At 44.1% G+C, this 21,034-nt stretch overlaps 1 protein-coding gene across 1 annotated transcript in view; it reads right to left on the bottom strand.

Moving 5' to 3' along the window:
• Window positions 1-21,034, bottom strand: part of RB1 (RB transcriptional corepressor 1) — a 334,069-nt gene that overhangs the window by 258,042 nt on the left and 54,993 nt on the right. Inside the window, exons 3-5 of the mRNA XM_075336899.1 lie at window positions 14,231-14,343; window positions 13,869-14,003; window positions 3,639-3,677 (exon numbers count right to left, since the gene is read on the bottom strand). Of these exons, the coding sequence (XP_075193014.1) occupies window positions 3,639-3,677; window positions 13,869-14,003; window positions 14,231-14,343 (287 nt within the window). The remainder of the gene's footprint in view (window positions 1-3,638; window positions 3,678-13,868; window positions 14,004-14,230; window positions 14,344-21,034) is intronic.

Raw genomic sequence — 21,034 nt, 5'->3', positions numbered from 1 at the left:
AGAAAAATGTGTTGCAACTGCATCTAATGAACCTGACCAAATGGAACAGCCTCAAAAGCCGCCACCTTCTGTTCCAAGACTCATGCAAAAATGGAAAGAATGCTTGCTCAGATGCTTAAGGATCAGGACAGAGGATCGAAGAGCTAGCCTCTTCTCCTCTGGGAGGAAGACCAACCCCCAAGCAGTGTCGAAAATCATTCCCAAAAAATGCAGACGCTGAGTGGGAGCGAATATTGACAACCTGAGCGAAACGGCTCAGGGTGTGTAGCACAACTTGCAAGCTGTCCTGGATCTGAGACCGGGTAAGAGCCTTGACAAGGATGTCATCCAAGTAGTGATTACCACTATTTACCTGGAGAAGAGGAGTGCCATAACTGGGGCCCAAGATCTTTGCAAACACCCTGGGCGCCATGCCAATACAAAGAGCAGAGTCCAGAACTGAAAGTACTAATGGTTGATCGGAAACCAAGGCAACACTGGTGAGTCGGAAAAATACGCAGATAAGCGTATTGAATATCTATCGCCAATAGCAACTCGCCAAATTGAATGGGCATGACCACATAGGCCGCACAGAGGCATCCTTTCTGGGAACAAAAAGGTTTGAAAACCCCTGAAAAATTCCAAAGGGGGACTGTTGTAATCACTCAGGTTAAGATCTGGTTTCAATGAAGACATAGCTTTTCTGCTACAAGCTAGAGTGAAGAGAACGGAGAAAACAATCATGTGGAATAATGAACTATATTCCATAGCCCGAGGAGACAACCTCTCTGACCCAAAGATCACTGACTGCCCCCAACCATACCTCCTGAAAAAGAAGGAGGCGACTTCCCACCTGGGGGGAATCTCCGAGTGGGGACCGCCAGTCAAGCGTCGACCCTGCTATTGTTCCTGGAACCAGAGGTCTTACCACCGGGCCCAGTAAGACGTCCAGTGGGGACTGGCCTAGAGGAGGCTCTCTTAGCACCCTGGGATGGACAGGGTTTCGGATGGACCAAAACCTCTAGAGCTGGATACTGTTAAAAGGGATGAAGTTTAAAGGTTCCACTTCTTCTAAGCAGCCAGCTACCCCTAGCTTTAGGTAGCAGAGTACTTTTACCCCCTGTTGAATAAGCAATAATTTTATCCAGCCTGATTCAAAAAAGGTGGGATCTCTGAAAAGGTAACAGTGTAAGAGACTTCTTTGAAGCTAAATTCACTCTCCAATCCTTAAGCCACAGCATACCTCGGATAGCCACACAGTTGCATGCAGCCTGAGCATAACCACATCAAGGGATGCAGAACACATTTAGCTACATGCCCAATCTGGTCTGCAACCTCAGCTAACTCCACCTCCTGGGACCTAGCTAGAAAACTGCGCCGCAAGTGCTTAGCGTATGCTAAAAGAGCCTTTGCAACCAAGATAGCGGCGAAGGCCGGACAAAGGGCAAACCCGGCCACCTCAAATGTTGACTTAGCCACAGACTCAATGAGTCGTTTGTGGGATCCTTTAATGCCGCAAGCTCAGCAAGAAGCAGGGTAGTCATTCTAGATAGGCGGGATACAGGAGTATCAACCACTGACTGAGTAGACCAGGAACCTACCAACTCCACTGGAAAAGGGTATAACACTTCCATATGACTACACTTTTGAAAACATTTGTATGGGTGTTCCCAGGCTCTCTGAAATACATCTGTAAACTCCTGATGGTCAGCAAAAGCTTAAACCACATGATTAAACCTTCTGAATAATCCTTCACCAGGTGGAAGAGGGTACACCGGTCCAACCCCTAGGGAAGAATCGACTGCTGTAATTAAACTCTCTACCAAGTCCCTCAAACTTCCAAACTGATAAGGATCCAACACTGATTCTGCACTGGAGCTAGATTTTAGAAGCCCCGAGAATGCATCCCTAGTGAAGAAGAAAAGGCTGCTGGGAAATCAATTTGGAATTACGAGGCTGCTTAGATAGCAGCCGGGATCTACGATACTGGTGAGAAGTCACTGAGCTGACATCTGCAAGGGAAGGAGGAGAACAGGAAGCACAATAAGGTATAGACTGGCCAGTTGAGAACTTGCTATGAAGCAAGTACATGCATAACAGTTAACAAGTGCAGGTTAGGCCGGAGGGCACGCATGGTCCTCTCGACTCAGACATCCAGAAGATGTAGCAAGAAATGTTGGAAAATTCAAAAAAGTGTAAAAGCGTGGTGAGCAGGTGAGGAAAAATGCCATTGGGGACCTACAAGAGTCAGCTCCCCAATGGGAATAGCTTACCCGGTCAGAAGTCCAACGAGGGATTACCCTTGTAACGAAAGGGGACAGACGCTAAATCCACAGTGACGCGTCTCATGCAGAGGTGAAGAATCCCAGTGTGTAGCCGGCGTCCAAGCCAAAATAGGACATCACCGCCAGAAGAGATGAGATGGACTGGAAGGGGGGGGGGGGGGAGCACCTCACAGATGAGAACCTGTCCAGGAACGCCCTACCGCTCCCCATGACCAAGCAGCACAGGTACGCCCAGATATCAATGGCCGGGACCATGCCTTCCCAGCCCGGGAATATGATCGACAGTAACACCTAACCTAGTATCACAGACCTTTCTCCAACTGACAATAGAAAAAAAACTGTGGTTGCCAGTGGCTAGCAGGCACGTTATAGGCTGCTGGGGAGGAGACAATTTTTAATTCCACGTAATACTAGTGTCAGTCTCCAGATGGCAGCAGACTATCCCATGGTTCTGTGTCCCTCAATAAAGCAACCGGTAAAAATCATTTGTCCAACTACTGGCTGAATTATTCAAGCCCAGACAACTTCGATGCAAATGGTAGCGGGTATGTGATCGGTTGTCAAAACTCGTTTGTTGCAAGATTCAACTTAAGAATGTGTCTAAGGCTGGGGCCACATGGGAATCTACTGCGATCCTCGCATGACACTCTGCTCACGCTGGCAGCACAGCAGGAGCCGTGTGTCATGCGTGTGACCTGACATGACATGATCTGACTGAGGTCAGATCATGCGATCGGACCTTGGCTGGGGGGGGGGGGGGGGGGGGCGGGCCGGCTCTGAAGATGGGAGGGATTTATCGCTCTCTCTCCTCCGTTGCCGGCTATTGCCATTCTCGCCCTGCACTCGCAGAACACCAGTGTAATGAGAGTGCAATGCGATTTTTCTCTCGCCCCATAGACTTGAATAGGTGCGAGGGAAATAAATCTCGCATTACAATCGCCGCATGCTGCGATTGTTTTCTCGGTCCAATTAGGGCTGAGAAAATAATCGCTCATGGGTGCTAGGACATAGGCTAATATTGGTCAGAGTGGAATGCGATAAAACATCACATTCCACTCGCTCCGATTTTCATGCCATGTGGCTTAGGCCTTATGGTTGACATCATCAGTACACATAAGATAATAACTATTTCCCTCAACTCCCCCATACACATGAATGATGGCTTGGAGGACTATTTCTTTTGTTCTCTAAGTGTGGATAAGTAAGCTGCCGCAACTTACCAGCGTGCAATACAGAGCAGGAAGACCCATTACCAATTATTTGACTTAGGAGTTTAGCTAGCTTATCGAATATGTGTATGGGAACCTATAGGACAGGATGTTTGACGTTAGACAACAGGATAATTATGAAGAAAGAGCATAAAAATATACTCACTGATTATTTATCTGGTCCATAAAAATGTTGTCAAAGGTCCTTAAAAGAAAACAAATAGCAAGCAATTACTATTTTTACAAATCCAATATCAACATTTTTATTCATTACTTTTTAAATGTCATACTGGTAAGAATAGTTAAAATTCTTGCAAAGGAAAACACTGGGAAAAGTGCTAAAATGTCTGTGTAAACAAATCTTGTGACAATAGGAATGCAATCTTGCATCTGTATATTATAGAGGACCTGACTACCTCTCCTCCCTCCCCCCAAATGTGATTTTTAGTAAATACTTTAATTCTACATGACATAACATTTTAGGCCTCTTTTCTAAGAATACTTTCTGCAATTCTTCAATTATTTCTCCTTGAAATACAGTGCCTTGCGAAAGTATTCGGCCCCCTTGAATTTTTCAACCTTTTCCCACATTTCAGGCTTCAAACATAAAGATAAAAAAAGTTAATGTTATGGTGAAGAATCAACAACAAGTGGGACACAATTGTGAAGTTAAACGAAATTTATTGCCTATTTATTTTTTCTAAAAAAAAGCTTAAAATAACTGAAAAGTGGGGTGTGCAATAATATTCATCCCCTTTACTTTCAGTGCAGTAAACTCACTCCAGAAGTTCATTGAGGATCTCTGAATGATTCAATGTTGTCCCAAATGACTGATGATGATAAATATAAGCCTCCTGTGTGTAATCAAGTCTCCGTATAAATGCACCTGCTCTATGATAGTCTCAGTGTTCTGTTTAACACTAGAAGTCCCAGAGAGGGGTCATTTAATATTTCTACCTTTGGAATCCAGAGACGGGTCGAATGACCTGAAGGATTTTAGCTAACATCCTATAATCACCGTCTTTTGTTCTGTAATTAAGGCCATTACTGTCGCACCACAGGAGGTTGTTGTTTTCCATTGAGTTTTGCCATTTCGTTTCTAGTTAGTTCTATACAGTTTATCATCAGTCATTTGACCCTCTTTCGGGACTTCAGGGGGTGGGGGAGGGGCTCGAAATTTCTGGGACTTCTAGTCTTAAAGCGCAGATAGCATCATGAAGACCAAGGAACACAACAGGCAGGTCCATGATACTGTTGTGGAGAAGTTTAAAGCCGAATTTGATTACAAAAAGATTTCCAAAACTTTAAACATCCCAAGGAGCACTGTGCAAGCGATCATATTGAAATGGAAGGAGTATCATACCACTGCAAATCTACCAAGACCCGGCTATCCATCCAAACTTTCATCTCAAACAAGGAGAATACTGATCAGAGATGCAGCCAAGAGGCCCATGATTACTCTGGATGAACTGCAGAGATCTACAGCTGAGGTGGGAGGGTCTGTCCATAGGACAACAATCAGTCGTACACTGCACAAATCTGGCCTTCATGAAAGAGTGGCAAGAAGAAAGCCATTTCTCAAAGATATCCATAAAAGTGTTGTTTAAAGTTTGCCACAAGCCACCTGGGAGACACACCAAACATGTGGAAGAAGGTGCTCTGGTCAGATGAAACCAAAATCAAACTATTTGGGCACAATGCCAAACGATATGTTTGGCATAAAAGCAACACAGCTCATCACCCTGAACACACCGTCCTCACTGTCAAACATGGTGGTGGCAGAATTATGGTTTTGGCCTGCTTTTCTTCAGCATAGACCGGGAAAATGGTTAAAATTGATGGGAAGATGGATGGAGCTAAATACAGGACCATTCTTAAAGAAAACCTGTTTGAGTCTGGAAAAGACCTGAGACAGGGACGGAGATATGTCTTCCAACAAGACAAAGATCCCAAACATACAGCAAAATCTACAATGGAATGGTTCACAAATAAACGTATCCAGGTGTTAGAATGGCCAAGTCAAAGTCCAGACCTGAAGCCAATCGAGAATCTGTGGAAAGCTGAACATTGCTGTTCACAAACGCTCTCCATCCAACATCACTCAGGTCCAGCTGTTTGCAAAGGAAGAATGGGCAAGAATTTCAGTCTCTCGATGTGCAAACCTGATAGAGACATGTCCCAAGCGACTGCAGCTGTAATCGCAGCAAAAGGTGGCGCTACAAAGTATTAACTTCAAGGGGCCGAATAATATTGCACGCCTCAATTTCCAGCTTATTATTTTTTATAAAGGTTTAAAATAAGCAATAAATTTCGTTCAACTTCCAAATTGTGTCCCACTTGTTGATTCTTCACCAGAACATTAAAATTTTTATCTTTATGTTTGAAGCCTGAAATGTGGGAAAAGGTTGAAAAATTCAAGGGGGCCGAATACTTTCACAAGGCACTGTACATACAGTTAGGTCCAGAAATATTTGGACAGTGACACAATTTTCGCGAGTTGGGCTCTGCATGCCACCACATTGGATTTGAAATGAAATCTCTACAACAGAATTCAAGTGCAGATTGTAACGTTTAATTTGAAGGTTTGAACAAAAATATCTAATAGAAATTGTAGGAATTGTACACATTTCTTTACAAACACTCCACATTTTAGGAGGTCAAAAGTAATTGGACAAATAAACCAAACCCAAACAAAATATTTTTATTTTCAATATTTTGTTGCGAATCCTTTGGAGTCAATCACTGCCTTAAGTCTGGAACCCATGGACATCACCAAACGCTGGGTTTCCTCCTTCTTAATGCTTTGCCAGGCCTTTACAGTCGCAGCCTTCAGGTCTTGCTTGTTTGTGGGTCTTTCCGTCTTAAGTCTGGATTTGAGCAAGTGAAATGCATGCTCAATTGGGTTAAGATCTGGTGATTGACTTGGCCATTGCAGAATGTTCCACTTTTTTGCACTCATGAACTCCTGGGTAGCTTTGGCTGTATGCTTGGGGTCATTGTCCATCTGTACTATGAAGCGCCGTCTGATCAACTTTGCGGCATTTGGCTGAATCTGGGCTGAAAGTATATCCCTGTACACTTCAGAATTCATCCGGCTACTCTTGTCTGCTGTTATGTCATCAATAAACACAAGTGACCCAGTGCCATTGAAAGCCATGCATGCCCATGCCATCACGTTCCCTCCACCATGTTTTACAGAGGATGTGGTGTGCCTTGGATCATGTGCCGTTCCCTTTCTTCTCCAAACTTTTTTCTTCCCATCATTCTGGTACAGATTGATCTTTGTCTCATCTGTCCATAGAATACTTTTCCAGAACTGAGCTGGCTTCATGAGGTGTTTTTCAGCAAATTTAACTCTGGCCTGTCTATTTTTGGAATTGATGAATGGTTTGCATCTAGATGTGAACCCTTTGTATTTACTTTCATGGAGTCTTCTCTTTACTGTTGACTTAGAGACAGATACACCTACTTCACTGAGAGTGTTCTGGACTTCAGTTGATGTTGTGAACGGGTTCTTCTTCACCAAAGAAAGTATGCGGCGATCATCCACCACTGTTGTCATCCGTGGACGCCCAGGCCTTTTTGAGTTCCCAAACTCACCAGTCAATTCCTTTTTTCTCAGAATGTACCCGACTGTTGATTTTGCTACTCCAAGCATGTCTGCTATCTCTCTGATGGATATTTTCTTTTTTTTCAGCCTCAGGATGTTCTGCTTCACCTCAATTGAGAGTTCCTTAGACCGCATGTTGTCTGGTCACAGCAACAGCTTCCAAATGCAAAACCACACACCTGTAATCAACCCCAGACCTTTTAACTACTTCATTGATTACAGGTTAACAAGGGAGATGCCTTCAGAGTTAATTGCAGCCCCTAGAGTCCCTTGTCCAATTACTTTTGGTCCCTTGAAAAAGAGGAGGCTATGCATTACAGAGCTATGATTCCTAAACCCTTTCTCCGATTTGGATGTGAAAACTCTCATATTGAAGCTGTGAGTGTGCACTTTCAGCCCATATTATATATATAATTGTATTTCTGAACATGTTTTTGTAAACAGCTAAAATAACAAAACTTGTGTCACTGTCCAAATATTTCTGGCCCTGACTGTATATTACAATCCCAAATCAGTTTTGACGCTGTGCAAAGTGTATATAAAAAGAAAATATATAAATTATTGGGAAATTTCCTAGCCATTTTTTATTCACAACAGAACATAAAACACAGATAAGAAGGTGAAAGTTGGACATTTCTCTATTTCATTTTTAAAAGATAAGTTATTTCGAATTCGATAAGCAGCAACACGTCAAAAAAGTTGGCACAGAGCAATGTCTACCATTATGGGAGACCCTGCCTAACATGCTTTTTTTTTATACTGTTATGTGACTTAGCTGAAAACTCATCCTCTGGCTGTGACACCGTATTTTTCGGACCATAAGACGAACCCTGGTTTTAGAGGCGGAAAATGAAATTTTAAGCAAAAAATGTGGTCGTGACACACTGTTATGGGGCGAGGATCTGCTGCTGACACCGTTATGGGGGTAATGTCCCCAAATTCTCTACTAAGGTACCCCATCCTGGTAATGATCCTCCTGCCTTGTATATGATCCCCATCCTTGTATATATGTCCCTCATCCTGGCATATCCCCCATCCTGGTAAATACCCCCATCTTGGTATATACCCCTATATGGCCTGCATCCTGTGGCACAGAAAAAAAAATGTTTATACTCCCCTTTCCTCACTCCCTGCAGCATCGATCATCTTCAGCAGCAGCGCCGCTGACCTGTGTGTGGAGCCGTTCCCCTGCAGCATTGCGATGTCCTTCTGTCTGCCGGCCACTGATTTGTGTGGAGAGCGGTGCACACAGGGATGATGTCATCGCTGTGCTCACTGCTCTCTACACACACATCAGCTGGCCGGCAGACAGGAGGACATCGCAATGCTGCAGGGGAACGGTGAGTATACCGTACTTATTCACTGCCCCCCGCGCTGATGATGATATCATCATCAGCGCAGGGGGCAGTGAATACAGCCGCACATGATCACTTCAGGCTGTAGCATGCGGGCCGGCTCCCCCGCACATCCTCCCGCCCACCTGTCAGCGCCAGCTTCAGTGCTGAGAGATAATGGGCGGGAGGATGGGCATGCATATGAAGTGAGCGGGCCCACGTGGCCACGGCAGGCGCTGCTACAGCCTACTCTTGCCGCCGATGACCCGCCCCACCGCAGCACCCTCATTCCCCGCAGCCCTACATTCAGACTATAAGATGCACCCCCCACTTTCCCCCAACATTTGGGGGAAAATAAGTGCGTCTTATCGTCTGAAAAATATGGTACTTTTCCAGCCTTATGTTAACCCTCCCAACATTTTTGAATTTTGTTGCGGTTTCCAAAATTTCTAAATTATTTTTTTCAAAGTTAATTTTTTCAAATGAAATGGATCTTGAAATCTTGTGATCTGTGTTCTACGTTCTGTGAATGAAATACTTTTTATTTAAAAGATTCCCAAATCATTGCATTCTTGTTTTTTGTATAAGTTGTACAAAGTCACAACTCCAGCGTTTTGGGGTTTTTTTTGGAGGGGGGGGCACCTGGTTGATCGTGCCGGTAGCATATGTTTGTCTCAAAGATTAAGCCATGCACGTGTAAGTACATACGGATGGTACAGTGAAACTGCGAATGGCTCATTAATGGGGGGATGGAAGGGGAGGTTTAATGCTAGAGTAGCCTTCTGGCAGCTTCACCTTTTACAGACACCGCTCTGGTCCAAAGGCGACATCTTTTGACTGTCCAGACGTAAGACGTTACATCACAAGAGTTTAATGCATCTCTGAGAGCCATAACGAGGTGCTCATAGAGTTGAATTGAGTTGTGACCTCCAGCACGCTCCATGAAACACTGGAGCTGCCAGCAGGTCACAAATCACCGGAGACCAACCAGGGCAGCAAAGATAGAAGATGAAGCCGCAAGCGGCAGTGTATAATGCAGGAGTCAGGAGGTTTACAGTTAAAGGGACTGTCACCAGGTTTTTACTCCCCCATCTCAGAGCAGCAAAATGTAGACCTGGACCCTGATTCCAGCTGTGTGTCACTTACTGAGCTGTTTGCTGTCAATTTGATAAAATTAATGTTTTTTCTGCTGCTGATCTAGCAGTTATACAGAGCTCATGAATATGCTGGACTACCTGGCAGCACGCTAAGGATAAATAGATCCAGCTCACCCAGTCCTCTGAAGGTCACTTGGCTGGACGGTGCACGGATATAGAAGAGCAGGCACGCACTCACATAGGATACCCAACAGTCACGTTCCGGTCATATTTAAAATCCAAAAATATATTAAAAGTTTAAAAAGTCTATCCAATTTTAAAGGCCATGTTAGGATCCAATGAACAGTTACAATCGCAGTGCAATTGGCTACCTGCCAGCACACTAAGTAGTCTTCTAATAAGAATTTACTGCTAAAACTACACTAAATAGCCCAGCAAGTGAAACACCACTGGAATCAGGGTCTTTGCCCCTACGTTATGAGGCTTTCAGATCAGATTAGGTGGCAAAAACCTGGTGACAGATTCCCTTTAAAGCACCATTTGAGAGGTGCAATTAACAAAAAAAAAAACAAAAAACGGGGAAACCCCCCTCCCCCAAACACTGGCGTGGTGCTTTAAAATCATGTCATGCATAGACTGTAATGATATGGAAGTAGCAAATCCCAGTTTCAAAGTTTATTCATGCATTTCTAGGAGGAACAATAATAATAATAATTGTATTCATTTATATAGCGCTATTAATTCCACAGCGCTTTACATACATCAGCAATACTGTCCCCATTGGGGCTCACAATCTAAGGTCCCCATCAGTATATTTTTGAATTGTGGGAGGAAACCGGAGTACCCGGAGGAAACCCACGCAAACACGGGGAGAACATACAAGCTCCTTGCAGATAGTGTCCTTGGTGGGATTTGAACCGAGGACCCCAGTGCTGCAAACTGCAGTGCTAACCACTGAGCCACCGTGCAATGGAACAGCACAATACAGAGTGCTATGAAAGGGATTTTTAACATAGGATGCGATTTTTAATCAAGTGTGAGGTTTGGGTTTTTTTCCCCCTTTGTAAAACTGTCCCACTGTTCGGTCCACAGGTCAGTCAATATACAAGACTAACTGAATGAGATCACAGTGGATATTTAGCTTAGTACTAACATTACAGCTTGTACTTGATCACCCAGCATCTCAGACACAGGTTACAGTATACTCAGTTTTGTGTGAATACAGTACACACCTCGGCCCTTCCCATGTAATTACCTGTCAGTGACGCTATAATGTGCAGACAATCCCATTTACAAGGGACACCACGTGTTAAAAAAAAAAAAAAAAAAGTCTTCGTATCTCTGGACAGGATACTACCACCTCTTCATTTAGCCTATCCTGTGTATTGTCGGCTGAATTTGCACAGACTTGTTGCCGACATTTATGCTAGTTTCACTTTTATCTGAATGAGGATTGCAAAAACCCAGGTTTCCTTTTACAAAAAATAAATAATCTTTTACAATCCCCCTTAGCTGACAGTCTAAAGTCCCCATCAGTATAAGTTGATAGTATAGGAGAAAGGTCACACAAGCATGAGGAGAACATATTAACGCCTTGCAGATGTTATCTTTGGAGGGATTGTACACATAGCCCCTGCACTACAAACGGAGAGCAATAACCACTGAGCCACAGCCCACATGGCACAACAGATTTAAAATTTTTGATCATAATTCGCTGAACATGGAAAAGCCACTTTTACCTAAGCCCATGGCTCAAGAGGTTATTATTATAACGCCATTTATTCCATGGCGCTTTATATGTGAAATGGGTATACATAATGGGGACAAGTACAATAAATTATAAATACAAAACACAGACTGGTACAGGAGGATAGAGGTCCCTGCCCGCGAGGGCTCACAGTCTACAAGGGATAGGTGAGGATACAGTAGGTGAGGGTAGAGCTGGTCGTGCGGCGCTGTATCAGACTGAGGGTTACGGCAGGTTGTAGGCTTGTTGGAAGAGGTGGATCTTCAGGTTCCTTTTGAAGCTTGTCAAGGTAGACAGGAGTCTGATATGTTGTGCAGAGTATTCCAGAGTATGGGGGAGGCACGGGAGAAATCTTGGATGCGATGGTGGGAAGAGGAGATGAGAGGGGAGCAGAGAAGGAGATCTTGTGAGGATCAAAGGTTACGTGCAGGTAAGTACCGGGAGACTAGGTCACAGATGTAGGGAGGAGACAGGTTGTGGAAGGCTTTGTAGGTCATGGTTAGTGTTTTGAACTGGAGTTGTTGAGCAATGGGAAGCCAGTGAAGGGATTGGCAGAGAGAAGAGGTTGGGGAGTAGCGGGGGGACAGGTGGATTAGTCGGTCAGTATAGTTTAGAATAGATTGTAGGGGTGCAAGACTGTTAGAAGGGAGGTCACAGAGCAGGGGGTTACAATAATCCAGGAGGGAGAAAATAAGGGCATGTACTAGGGGTTTTGCAGCTTCTTGGGAAAGGAATGTACGAATACGGGAAATATTTTTGAGTTTGAGGCGGCAGGAGGTGAAGAGGGCTTGGATGTGTGGCTTGAAAGAGAGATTAGAGTCTAGAGTTATTCCTAGGCAGCGAGCATGTGGGACTGGGGAAAGTGAGTAACCATTGACATTGATGGATATGTTAGGTAGGGGGTTGAGTGAGGAGGAGGAGGAGGAAAGATGATGAATTCTGTTTTTTCCATGTTCAGTTTTAGGAATACAGCAGAGAAAAAGGATGAAATAGCAGACAGACATTGTGGGATTCTGGTAAGTAAGGATATTTGCTTTTCATGGCCCAGATGGGACTTAAGCGGGCTTTACACACTACGAGATCGCTACAGCGATCTCGTTGGGGTCACGGAATTTGTGACGCACATCCGGTCGCTTTAGCGATGCCGTTGCGTGTGACACCTGAGCGATTTTGCATCGTCGCAAAAACGTGCAAAATCGCTCATCGGTGACATCGGGGGTCCATTCTCAAATATCGTTACTGTAGCAGTAACGAAGTTGTTCCTCGATGCTGCGGGAGCACACATTGCTCCGTGTGACACCGCAGGAACGAGAAAGCTCTCCTTACCTGCCTCCCGGCCGCAATGCGGAAGGAAGGAGGTGGGCGGGATGTTCGTCCCGCTCATCTCTGCCCCTCCGCTTTTATTGGCAGCGGTTCAGTGACGCTGCTGTGACGTCGCTGTGACGCTGACCGAACCGCCCCCTTAGAAAGGAGGCGGTTCGCCGGTCACAGCGACGTCGCAGGGAAGGTAAGTCCGTGTGACGGGTCCGTGCGATGTTGTGCGACAGGGGCAGAGATTTGCCCGTGTCGCACAACCGATGGGGGCAGGTACGCACGCTGGCGATATCGGTACAGATATCGCAGTGTGAAAAGCGGCCTTTACGGTTTCTAGTTCCAGTCTATGAGAGCCTGCGCTATGAAAGCAGGTAGGCACATCTGCACTATTCTGTTGGCGTAACTACTGAGTTTTGGAAAGCTAATACCATACTGTATTATGCTTCTTCAGTAACTCCCATTTATTTCTGTGGACGTTAACAAAACAACAGCACACGGCTACATGTCACTGTTAAGGTGACCTCATAACTAGTGGCTAAAAAATAAGTTACAGTGGTACCTCGCTTAACGAGTACCCACTTAACGAGAATTTCGCTTAACAAGCAAAAATTTCTGTAAATTTGTAACTCGCTTTACGAGAAAGCCACCTCCGCCCTTTAAAAGATGGTGGAATCTTTTCCTCTATGTCGATAATATCTCTAGCGATACCGGTCATTGTGTCTTGTTTTCCAGCTATTGGTAAACTGCGGAGTGCTATTTGGTGTGCTGTGGAAATATCCTCGTTGTTTATTTCCTTCCTTTACTTTATTTCTCCCTGAGCACGTATTGTCTTTACCCCTATGAGTGCTTGCAGTGAGTTTGTGCTTTAGTTTACCCCTGTCTGTTTTTGTGGGATTCATCACTCTTGTCCAGGCCCTCTCTGGGGGTGGGGGAGAGGGGATATTAGACCAGGGCTGATCAAGAGTCAGGGCTACACTGGCGGTCCAGACCTCTTCACCATCCGAAGTACCCCTGGAATAAGGGCCTGAGGGCCACTCTAGGCGCACCACTCCAAGTTACCCTGTCACACCCCGTAATCAGCTGCGCATAAGGTTTTTTTTTTTATATGGAGCAGAGCTGTGTCTATATACAGCAGCTAAGTGATCATGTTCTGTATATACACTAGTGTTGCATGAATTAAAAAAAAAATACAACAAAATAGACAATATGGTTGTTAAACTTCGCAACGAATTCAGCAAATCATTTAAGTAAAACATTTTTCAGTAACTCTTTAAAAAAGAAAAAGAACGTTTACCTCTGAAATTTTTGGTACAAGTGGCATGTGGTTTCATATTTTTTCTTAAGCTTGGATACCGCATTGTCAACTTTGGTGCTCAGATTATCCATGTTGATATCAATTTGATTCAAAAGCCCAAAACATTTGCTGACGCTGCGAGAAAGACCGATATTAGTGTAATGTAAAACAAAAAATAAAATGTAAAAAAAAAAGTTAAAAAAAATATATATATTAAAATTCAATAAGTAGAGCCGAGGGCATGATACCAATAATGTGCTTGCCTTTTGATTTCACACATCACTGCTTATATCAATTCTACGGTAAAAAATGAAAGACGAAAATAAGAGAACATGGACAAAAGCAACATAACGGTAATTTACCTTACATCTAAAGCCCGTAGAAGTTCAGTAAACGTGAACGTCATGTCTTCAGCGTTGACGGAGGTAATAAACAGGCAAAGCCCCAAAGCTTCCATGTTCCCTAGAGTGTCCCGCTAAGAAGCAGAAAATAGTTTATTATAGGTTGACAACTGTTTTTAAATTAAAAAAACATTCAAAAAACAGAGAAAACCATTAGGCTGTGTTCACATGCAGCGTTTGCAGTGGGTTGGGTTTTTTTGCTGCATTTTCTATGCAAATTAAAAGCTACTTTTAACAGTACCAGCAAAAGCGATGAGATTTCAGAAATATTCACCATTTTTTTTTTCTTTTTTCATCTGACTGAATTTGAGCACTGCAGCGTTTTGTATGACAATTATTTCAGCATTTTTGCAGCATTTTGTTCAGTGGTTCAAAAACTGTTGCGTTTTTAACGCAGTATGGTAGACAAAGCACACCTAAACGGCAAAAAACGCTGCTAAGTGGGTATTTTGAACACGATTTTACCGCCAAAACCAGGTTTTAGGTGCAGATAGAGATATAGATATATATACAGTTAGGTCCAGAAATATTTGGACAGTGACACAAGTTTTGTTATTTTAGCTGTTTACAAAAACAGGTTCAGAAATACAATTATATATATAATATGGGCTGAAAATGCACACTCCCAGCTGCAATATGAGAGTTTTCACATCCAAATCGGAGAAAGGGTTTAGGAATCATAGCTCTGTAATGCATAGCCTCCTGTTTTTCAAGGGACCAAAAGTAATTGGACAAGGGACTCTAAGGGCTGCAATTAACTCTGAAGGCATCTCCCTTGTTAACCTGTAATCAATGAAGTAGTTAAAAGGTCTGGGGTTGATTACAGGTGTGTGGTTTTGCATTTGTAAGCTGTTGCTGTGACCAGACAACATGCGGTCTAAGGAACTCTCAATTGAGGTGAAGCAGAACATCCTGAGGCTGAAAAAAAAGAAAAAATCCATCAGAGAGATAGCAGACATGCTTGGAGTAGCAAAATCAACAGTCGGGTACATTCTGAGAAAAAAGGAATTGACTGGTGAGCTTGGAAACTCAAAAAGGCCTGGGCGTCCACGGATGACAACAGTGGTGGATGATCGCCGCATACTTTCTTTGGTGAAGAAGAACCCGTTCACAACATCAACTGAAGTCCAGAACACTCTCAGTGAAGTAGGTGTATCTGTCTCTAAGTCAACAGTAAAGCGAAGACTCCATGAAAGTAAATACAAAGGGTTCACATCTAGATGCAAACCATTCATCAATTCCAAAAATAGACAGGCCAGAGTTAAATTTGCTGAAAAACACCTCATGAAGCCAGCTCAGTTCTGGAAAAGTATTCTATGGACAGATGAGACAAAGATCAACCTGTACCAGAATGATGGGAAGAAAAAAGTTTGGAGAAGAAAGGGAACGGCACATGATCCAAGGCACACCACATCCTCTGTAAAACATGGTGGAGGCAACGTGATGGCATGGGCATGCATGGCTTTCAATGGCAGTGGGTCACTTGTGTTTATTGATGACATAACAGCAGACAAGAGTAGCCGGATGAATTCTGAAGTGTACCGGGATATACTTTCAGCCCAGATTCAGCCAAATGCCGCAAAGTTGATCGGACGGCGCTTCATTAGTACAGATGGACAATGACCCCAAGCATACAGCCAAAGCTAACCAGGAGTTCATAAGTGCAAAAAAGTGGAACATTCTGCAATGGCCAAGTCAATCACCAGATCTTAACCCAATTGAGCATGCATTTCACTTGCTCAAATCCAGACTTAAGACGGAAAGACCCACAAACAAGCAAGACCTGAAGGCTGCGGCTGTAAAGGCCTGGCAAAGCATTAAGAAGGAGGAAACCCAGCGTTTGGTGATGTCCATGGTTTCCAGACTTAAGGCAGTGATTGCCTCCAAAGGATTCGCAACAAAATATTGAAAATAAAAATATTTTGTTTGGGTTTGGTTTATTTGTCCAATTACTTTTGACCTCCTAAAATGTGGAGTGTTTGTAAAGAAATGTGTACAATTCCTACAATTTCTATCAGATATTTTTGTTCAAACCTTCAAATTAAACGTTACAATCTGCACTTGAATTCTGTTGTCGAGATTTCATTTCAAATCCAATGTGGTGGCATGCAGAGCCCAACTCGCGAAAATTGTGTCACTGTCCAAATATTTCTGGACCTAACTGTATATATAGAGATATATAGATAGAGATATATTATATATATATAAAAAAATTTTAAAAAAAAAAAAAAACACTGCAAAAATGCTGGGTGTGAGCATAGCTTTATGGTGCATCCACACACTGCGGTTGACTGTGAAAAAGAAACTCGGGAAATTGTTCTGAAAATCACCATTACAGATCCTGTATGAGCATGTATTTATTTATTTATTATGCAAAGTATTTAAAAGTTGCTCATATCCTATTTAGAACGCAATAACAAGTAAATAAGGCAAATCAGAAACCTAAAAACTGCAACCTGAGATTGCACTAGAGGTGGAAGTTAAACGGGAACCTGTCACCAGATTTTTACCTATTAAACTAAAAGAATCCCCTTCTGCAGCTCCTGGCTGCATTCTATGAAGGTGCACCTTAGCCCTGACTCACCCTCCAAACCCCAAAAATAACTTTATAAAACTTGGCCGTTAGGTATGCCAATTACCTGTGTTGGCCAGATGGGCGGGCTCATTTTCTGCTCCTGTCCCCCCTCCTGCCGCTGATCGCCGTCCTCCATCCTTGATTGACGCCTCTGTCATCATCCTCGTCGCATTTTCAAATCTCGCGACTGTGAAGTTAGGTCGGCTCGCGCAGGCGCAGTTTGCTCTGCCATATCGCGGGCAGAGTAGAAAACATAGCTACCCTCACTCACGCCGGTAAGCTAAATGCTCAGGAGCGAGATTATGGGCAGGTACGAGGATGGCACTGGTGAGGTCATGCACAGCGCCAACCTCACCACCGCCATGCTCGTACCCGCCCATAATCTCGCGCCTGCGCATTTAGCTCACTGGCGCGAGCGAGGGCAGCTGTTTTCGGCTCTGCCCGCAATATGGCAGAGCAAACTGCGCCTGCGCGAGCCGACCTAACTGCACAGGCGCGAGATTTGATAATGCGACGAGGATGATGACGGAGGGCGTCATCCCATCAATCAAGGAAGGAGGACGGTGATCAGCGGCAGGTGGGGGATAAAGTACTAGAAAATGAGCCCGCCCATCTGGCCAACACAGGTAATTAGCATACCTAATGGCCAAGTTTCATAAAGTTATTTTTGGGGTCTGGAAGGGGAGTCAGGGCCAAGATGCACCTTCATAGAATGCAGCCCAGGAGCTGCAGAAGGGGATTCTTTTAGTTTTATAGGGAAAAATCTGGTGACAGGTTCGCTTTAAGAAATAAGCAGCGCAAGGTCCTGTGCACACACTGCGTTTTTTGCCGCGGTTTTGCTGTGTTTTTTGCCACGGTTTTGCTGCCAAAAAGGTGCGGTTTTTGTTCATAACCTTTCTGCAGTCCTTCCCCAGCAAAATCTATGGGAAATCCAAAATGCTGTGCGCACACTGCGGGTTTTTTTCCCTATAGGTTTTGCTGCAGAATTTCTGCAGCAAGTATGTCACTTATTTGCAGGTACCTGCGGTTTTTGCCATAGATAATAGTAAAAAACCGCAGGGACCAACCTGCGGCAAAACGGCGGAAATAACGTGGGTGCATTATTACTGCAGTTTTTGCCGCGGGTGCGGTATTCTGCCAGAGGGTGCAGATTTTTTAAAAAAAAAAAGTTATTTCCCAGTGCGCACAGGGCCTAATATTGATAATCAAGCAACACACGGCATCACACAGAATATAGGCCCATTGAGCTATATGAGAATTGATAAAAACTGCATGGATTAACATGAATTAGAATTAGTAAATACTCAGCCTTTTAGGCCTCAGTTATATTCTCCTTAGTGCACTTAAAGGGAAGGATGCAGTGATTTAACGTGTGACTCCGTTCAAGCAAGCAGCCTGCGTTGATTAGCGCACATCTCAGCTGATTTATACAGCCGACATGTGTGCCTGCTACGCAAGAGTGGAATTGCTATGCGCCGGTGCCTTTTAACCCCTTAAATGGGGCTATCAATATGTGACAGCGCCATTATAATAGCGATCGTGCTATAACTTTACTCACAGGCCGATACCGGAAGTCACGTGACGATCACGCGGATCCGGTAGTTGTAACTGTAGCACAGGGTCATGTGAAGACTTCTGTGCTCACATGACTCAGGTCCCGTAAGAAACAGCTGGTTGTTGTAAGAGATTATCATTTCTCCCAGTGTGAGTGGTGCTGCTTTGATCAGGAGAAATGAATGAGAGATCAGACTGATAATCGTTATAGTCCTCTAGGGGACCTAGTAAAATTAAAAAAAAAAAAAGTTTAAAAAAGTTTTAAAAAAATTAAAGGGAACCGGTCATCAGAAATTTCACCCAAAAGCTAAAAGATTCCCCCTCTGCAGCTCCTGGGCTGCATTCTAGGAAGGTCCCTGTTATTATTGTGCCCCATGTGAGACCAAAATAAAGCCTTTATAAAGTGCTACCTTTTTGTATGCAGCTTCTGTAAATGGGACACGGGGGCGGGCTCTCTGGCGTCCGTTATTCTGCCTCCTGGTCCTGTATGCCGCCCCTAATCGCTCCTTTCCATATCTGATGCACCGCCCACTGCTCCAGCCATCCCCGCGCATGCCCAGTGCCAGTCTCACGGGACTGAGCAGTGTGACCGCTGGTGACGTGTGCGCAGACAAGTGATTATGGGCGGGACTGTGACTGTTATCAGCAAGTACCCGCCCATAATCTCGTGAGCGCGCAAACCTCACCAGCGGTCACACTGAGCTCAGTGTAGATGCTAGACTGTATGGGCTGCTTCCAGGGATGACGTCCCTTTGTCACGTGATAGGGGCGTGTTCAAAATACTATCACGTGACAAAGGGACGTCATCCCTGGAAGCAGCCCATACAGTCTAGCATCTACACTGAGCTCAGTGTGACCGCTGGAGAGGTTTGCGCGCTCACGAGATTATGGGCGGGTACTTGCTGATAACAGTCACAGTCCCGCCCATAATCACTTGTCTGCGCACACGTCACCAGCGGTCACACTGCTCAGTCCCGTGAGACTGGCACTGTGCATGCGCGGGGATGGCTGGAGCAGTGGGCGGTGCATCAGATATGGAAAGGAGCGATTAGGGGCGGCATACAGGACCAGGAGGCAGAATAACGGACGCCAGAGAGCCCGCCCCCGTGTCCCATTTACAGAAGCTGCATACAAAAAGGTAGCACTTTATAAAGGCTTTATTTTGGTCTCACATGGGGCACAATAATAACAGGGACCTTCCTAGAATGCAGCCCAGGAGCTGCAGAGGGGGAATCTTTTAGCTTTTGGGCGAAATTTCTGATGACAGGTTCCCTTTAAGTAGAAAATTAAAAAAAACCTAAAGTTCAAATCACCCTTCTTTCACCCCATTGAAAATTAAAGGGTTAAAAAAAATAAAAAATATACACATTTGGTATCGCATTCAGAAATGCCCGATCTATGAAAATATAAAATTATCCGGGTCGGTAAAGGGCATAGTGGCAAAAAAATTCCAAACGCCAAAATTACATTGTTTTGTCGCCACAAGTTTTGTGCTAAATGCAATAACAGGCGATCAAAAAGTAGCATCTGCGCAAAAATGGTACCGTTAAAAACGGCAGCCTGAGACGCAAAAAATAAGCTGTCACTAAGCCATAGATCCCGAAAAATCAGAACACTACAGGTTGCGGAAAATGGCGTAAATTGTACGTCACTTCTTTTGGACAAACTTCTGAAATTTTTTTAACCCCTTAGATAAACGTAAACCTATACATGTTTGGTGTCTACGAACTAGTACCGACCTGAGGCATCACACTGACATATCAGTTTTACCATATAGTGAACACAGTGAAGAAAATATCGTGCAATCACACTTTTTTTGCAATTATACCGCATTTAGATTTTTTCTGCCGTTTTCCAGTACACTATATGGGAAAACTCATGGTTTCATTTAAAAGTATAGCTCGATCTGCAAAAAAGGAGCCCGCACGTGCCTATAACGACAGAAAAATCAAAAAGTTGTGTCTTTTGGAAGAATGGCGAAAAAGAAAACTGAAAGCGCAGAATCAGCTGGTCGTGAAGGGGTTCAACCTGACAATCTGTTTAACAAACCAGTAGCTCATACAGATTTAGCACCCCACAATCTTCTCAATAACATCTGCAGCAGTCTATACAGATATTTCTGCGGCATTTCTGCTGCGAGAGGTCCACAGTGGGAATACCCTGTGGGAATGTAGGCACAATCTGCTGGGCTAAGTATTCCGTTATCACCTTTTATAACCTGCAACCTTTCATGGACTTTGGCCTATAAATCAGTGGTTTCTGTGTGTCAGGAAGGGGTTTCTGTGTGTTTTGTTCCTTTGTTACTTGCTGGCTTGTCTTCCACTTTCTGTTCTCTGATTCAGCGCTGGGTTAGCAATATTATATCTCTGTTTAGACCAGGGCTCCATGACAATATATTGTATGTGTGCTCGCAATGTAATGCATCCACAATATTCCTATCATAAAAACCCCAGTCTAGATCTTGTGCAATAAACTGCATGAAACCACGGTGGCTCAGTGGTTAGCACTGCAGTCTTGCAGCGCTGGGGTCCTGGGTTGAAATCCCACCAAGGACACCATCTGCAAGGAGTTTGTATGTTCTCCCTGTGTTTGCGTGGGTTTCCTCCCACACTCCAAAGACATACAGATCGGGACTC

The sequence above is a fragment of the Anomaloglossus baeobatrachus genome, chromosome 2 (genome assembly GCF_048569485.1).
Source record: "Anomaloglossus baeobatrachus isolate aAnoBae1 chromosome 2, aAnoBae1.hap1, whole genome shotgun sequence".
In the NCBI taxonomy this organism is placed as follows: domain Eukaryota; kingdom Metazoa; phylum Chordata; class Amphibia; order Anura; family Aromobatidae; genus Anomaloglossus; species Anomaloglossus baeobatrachus.
This window is presented reverse-complemented; position numbering and strand designations above follow the sequence as displayed.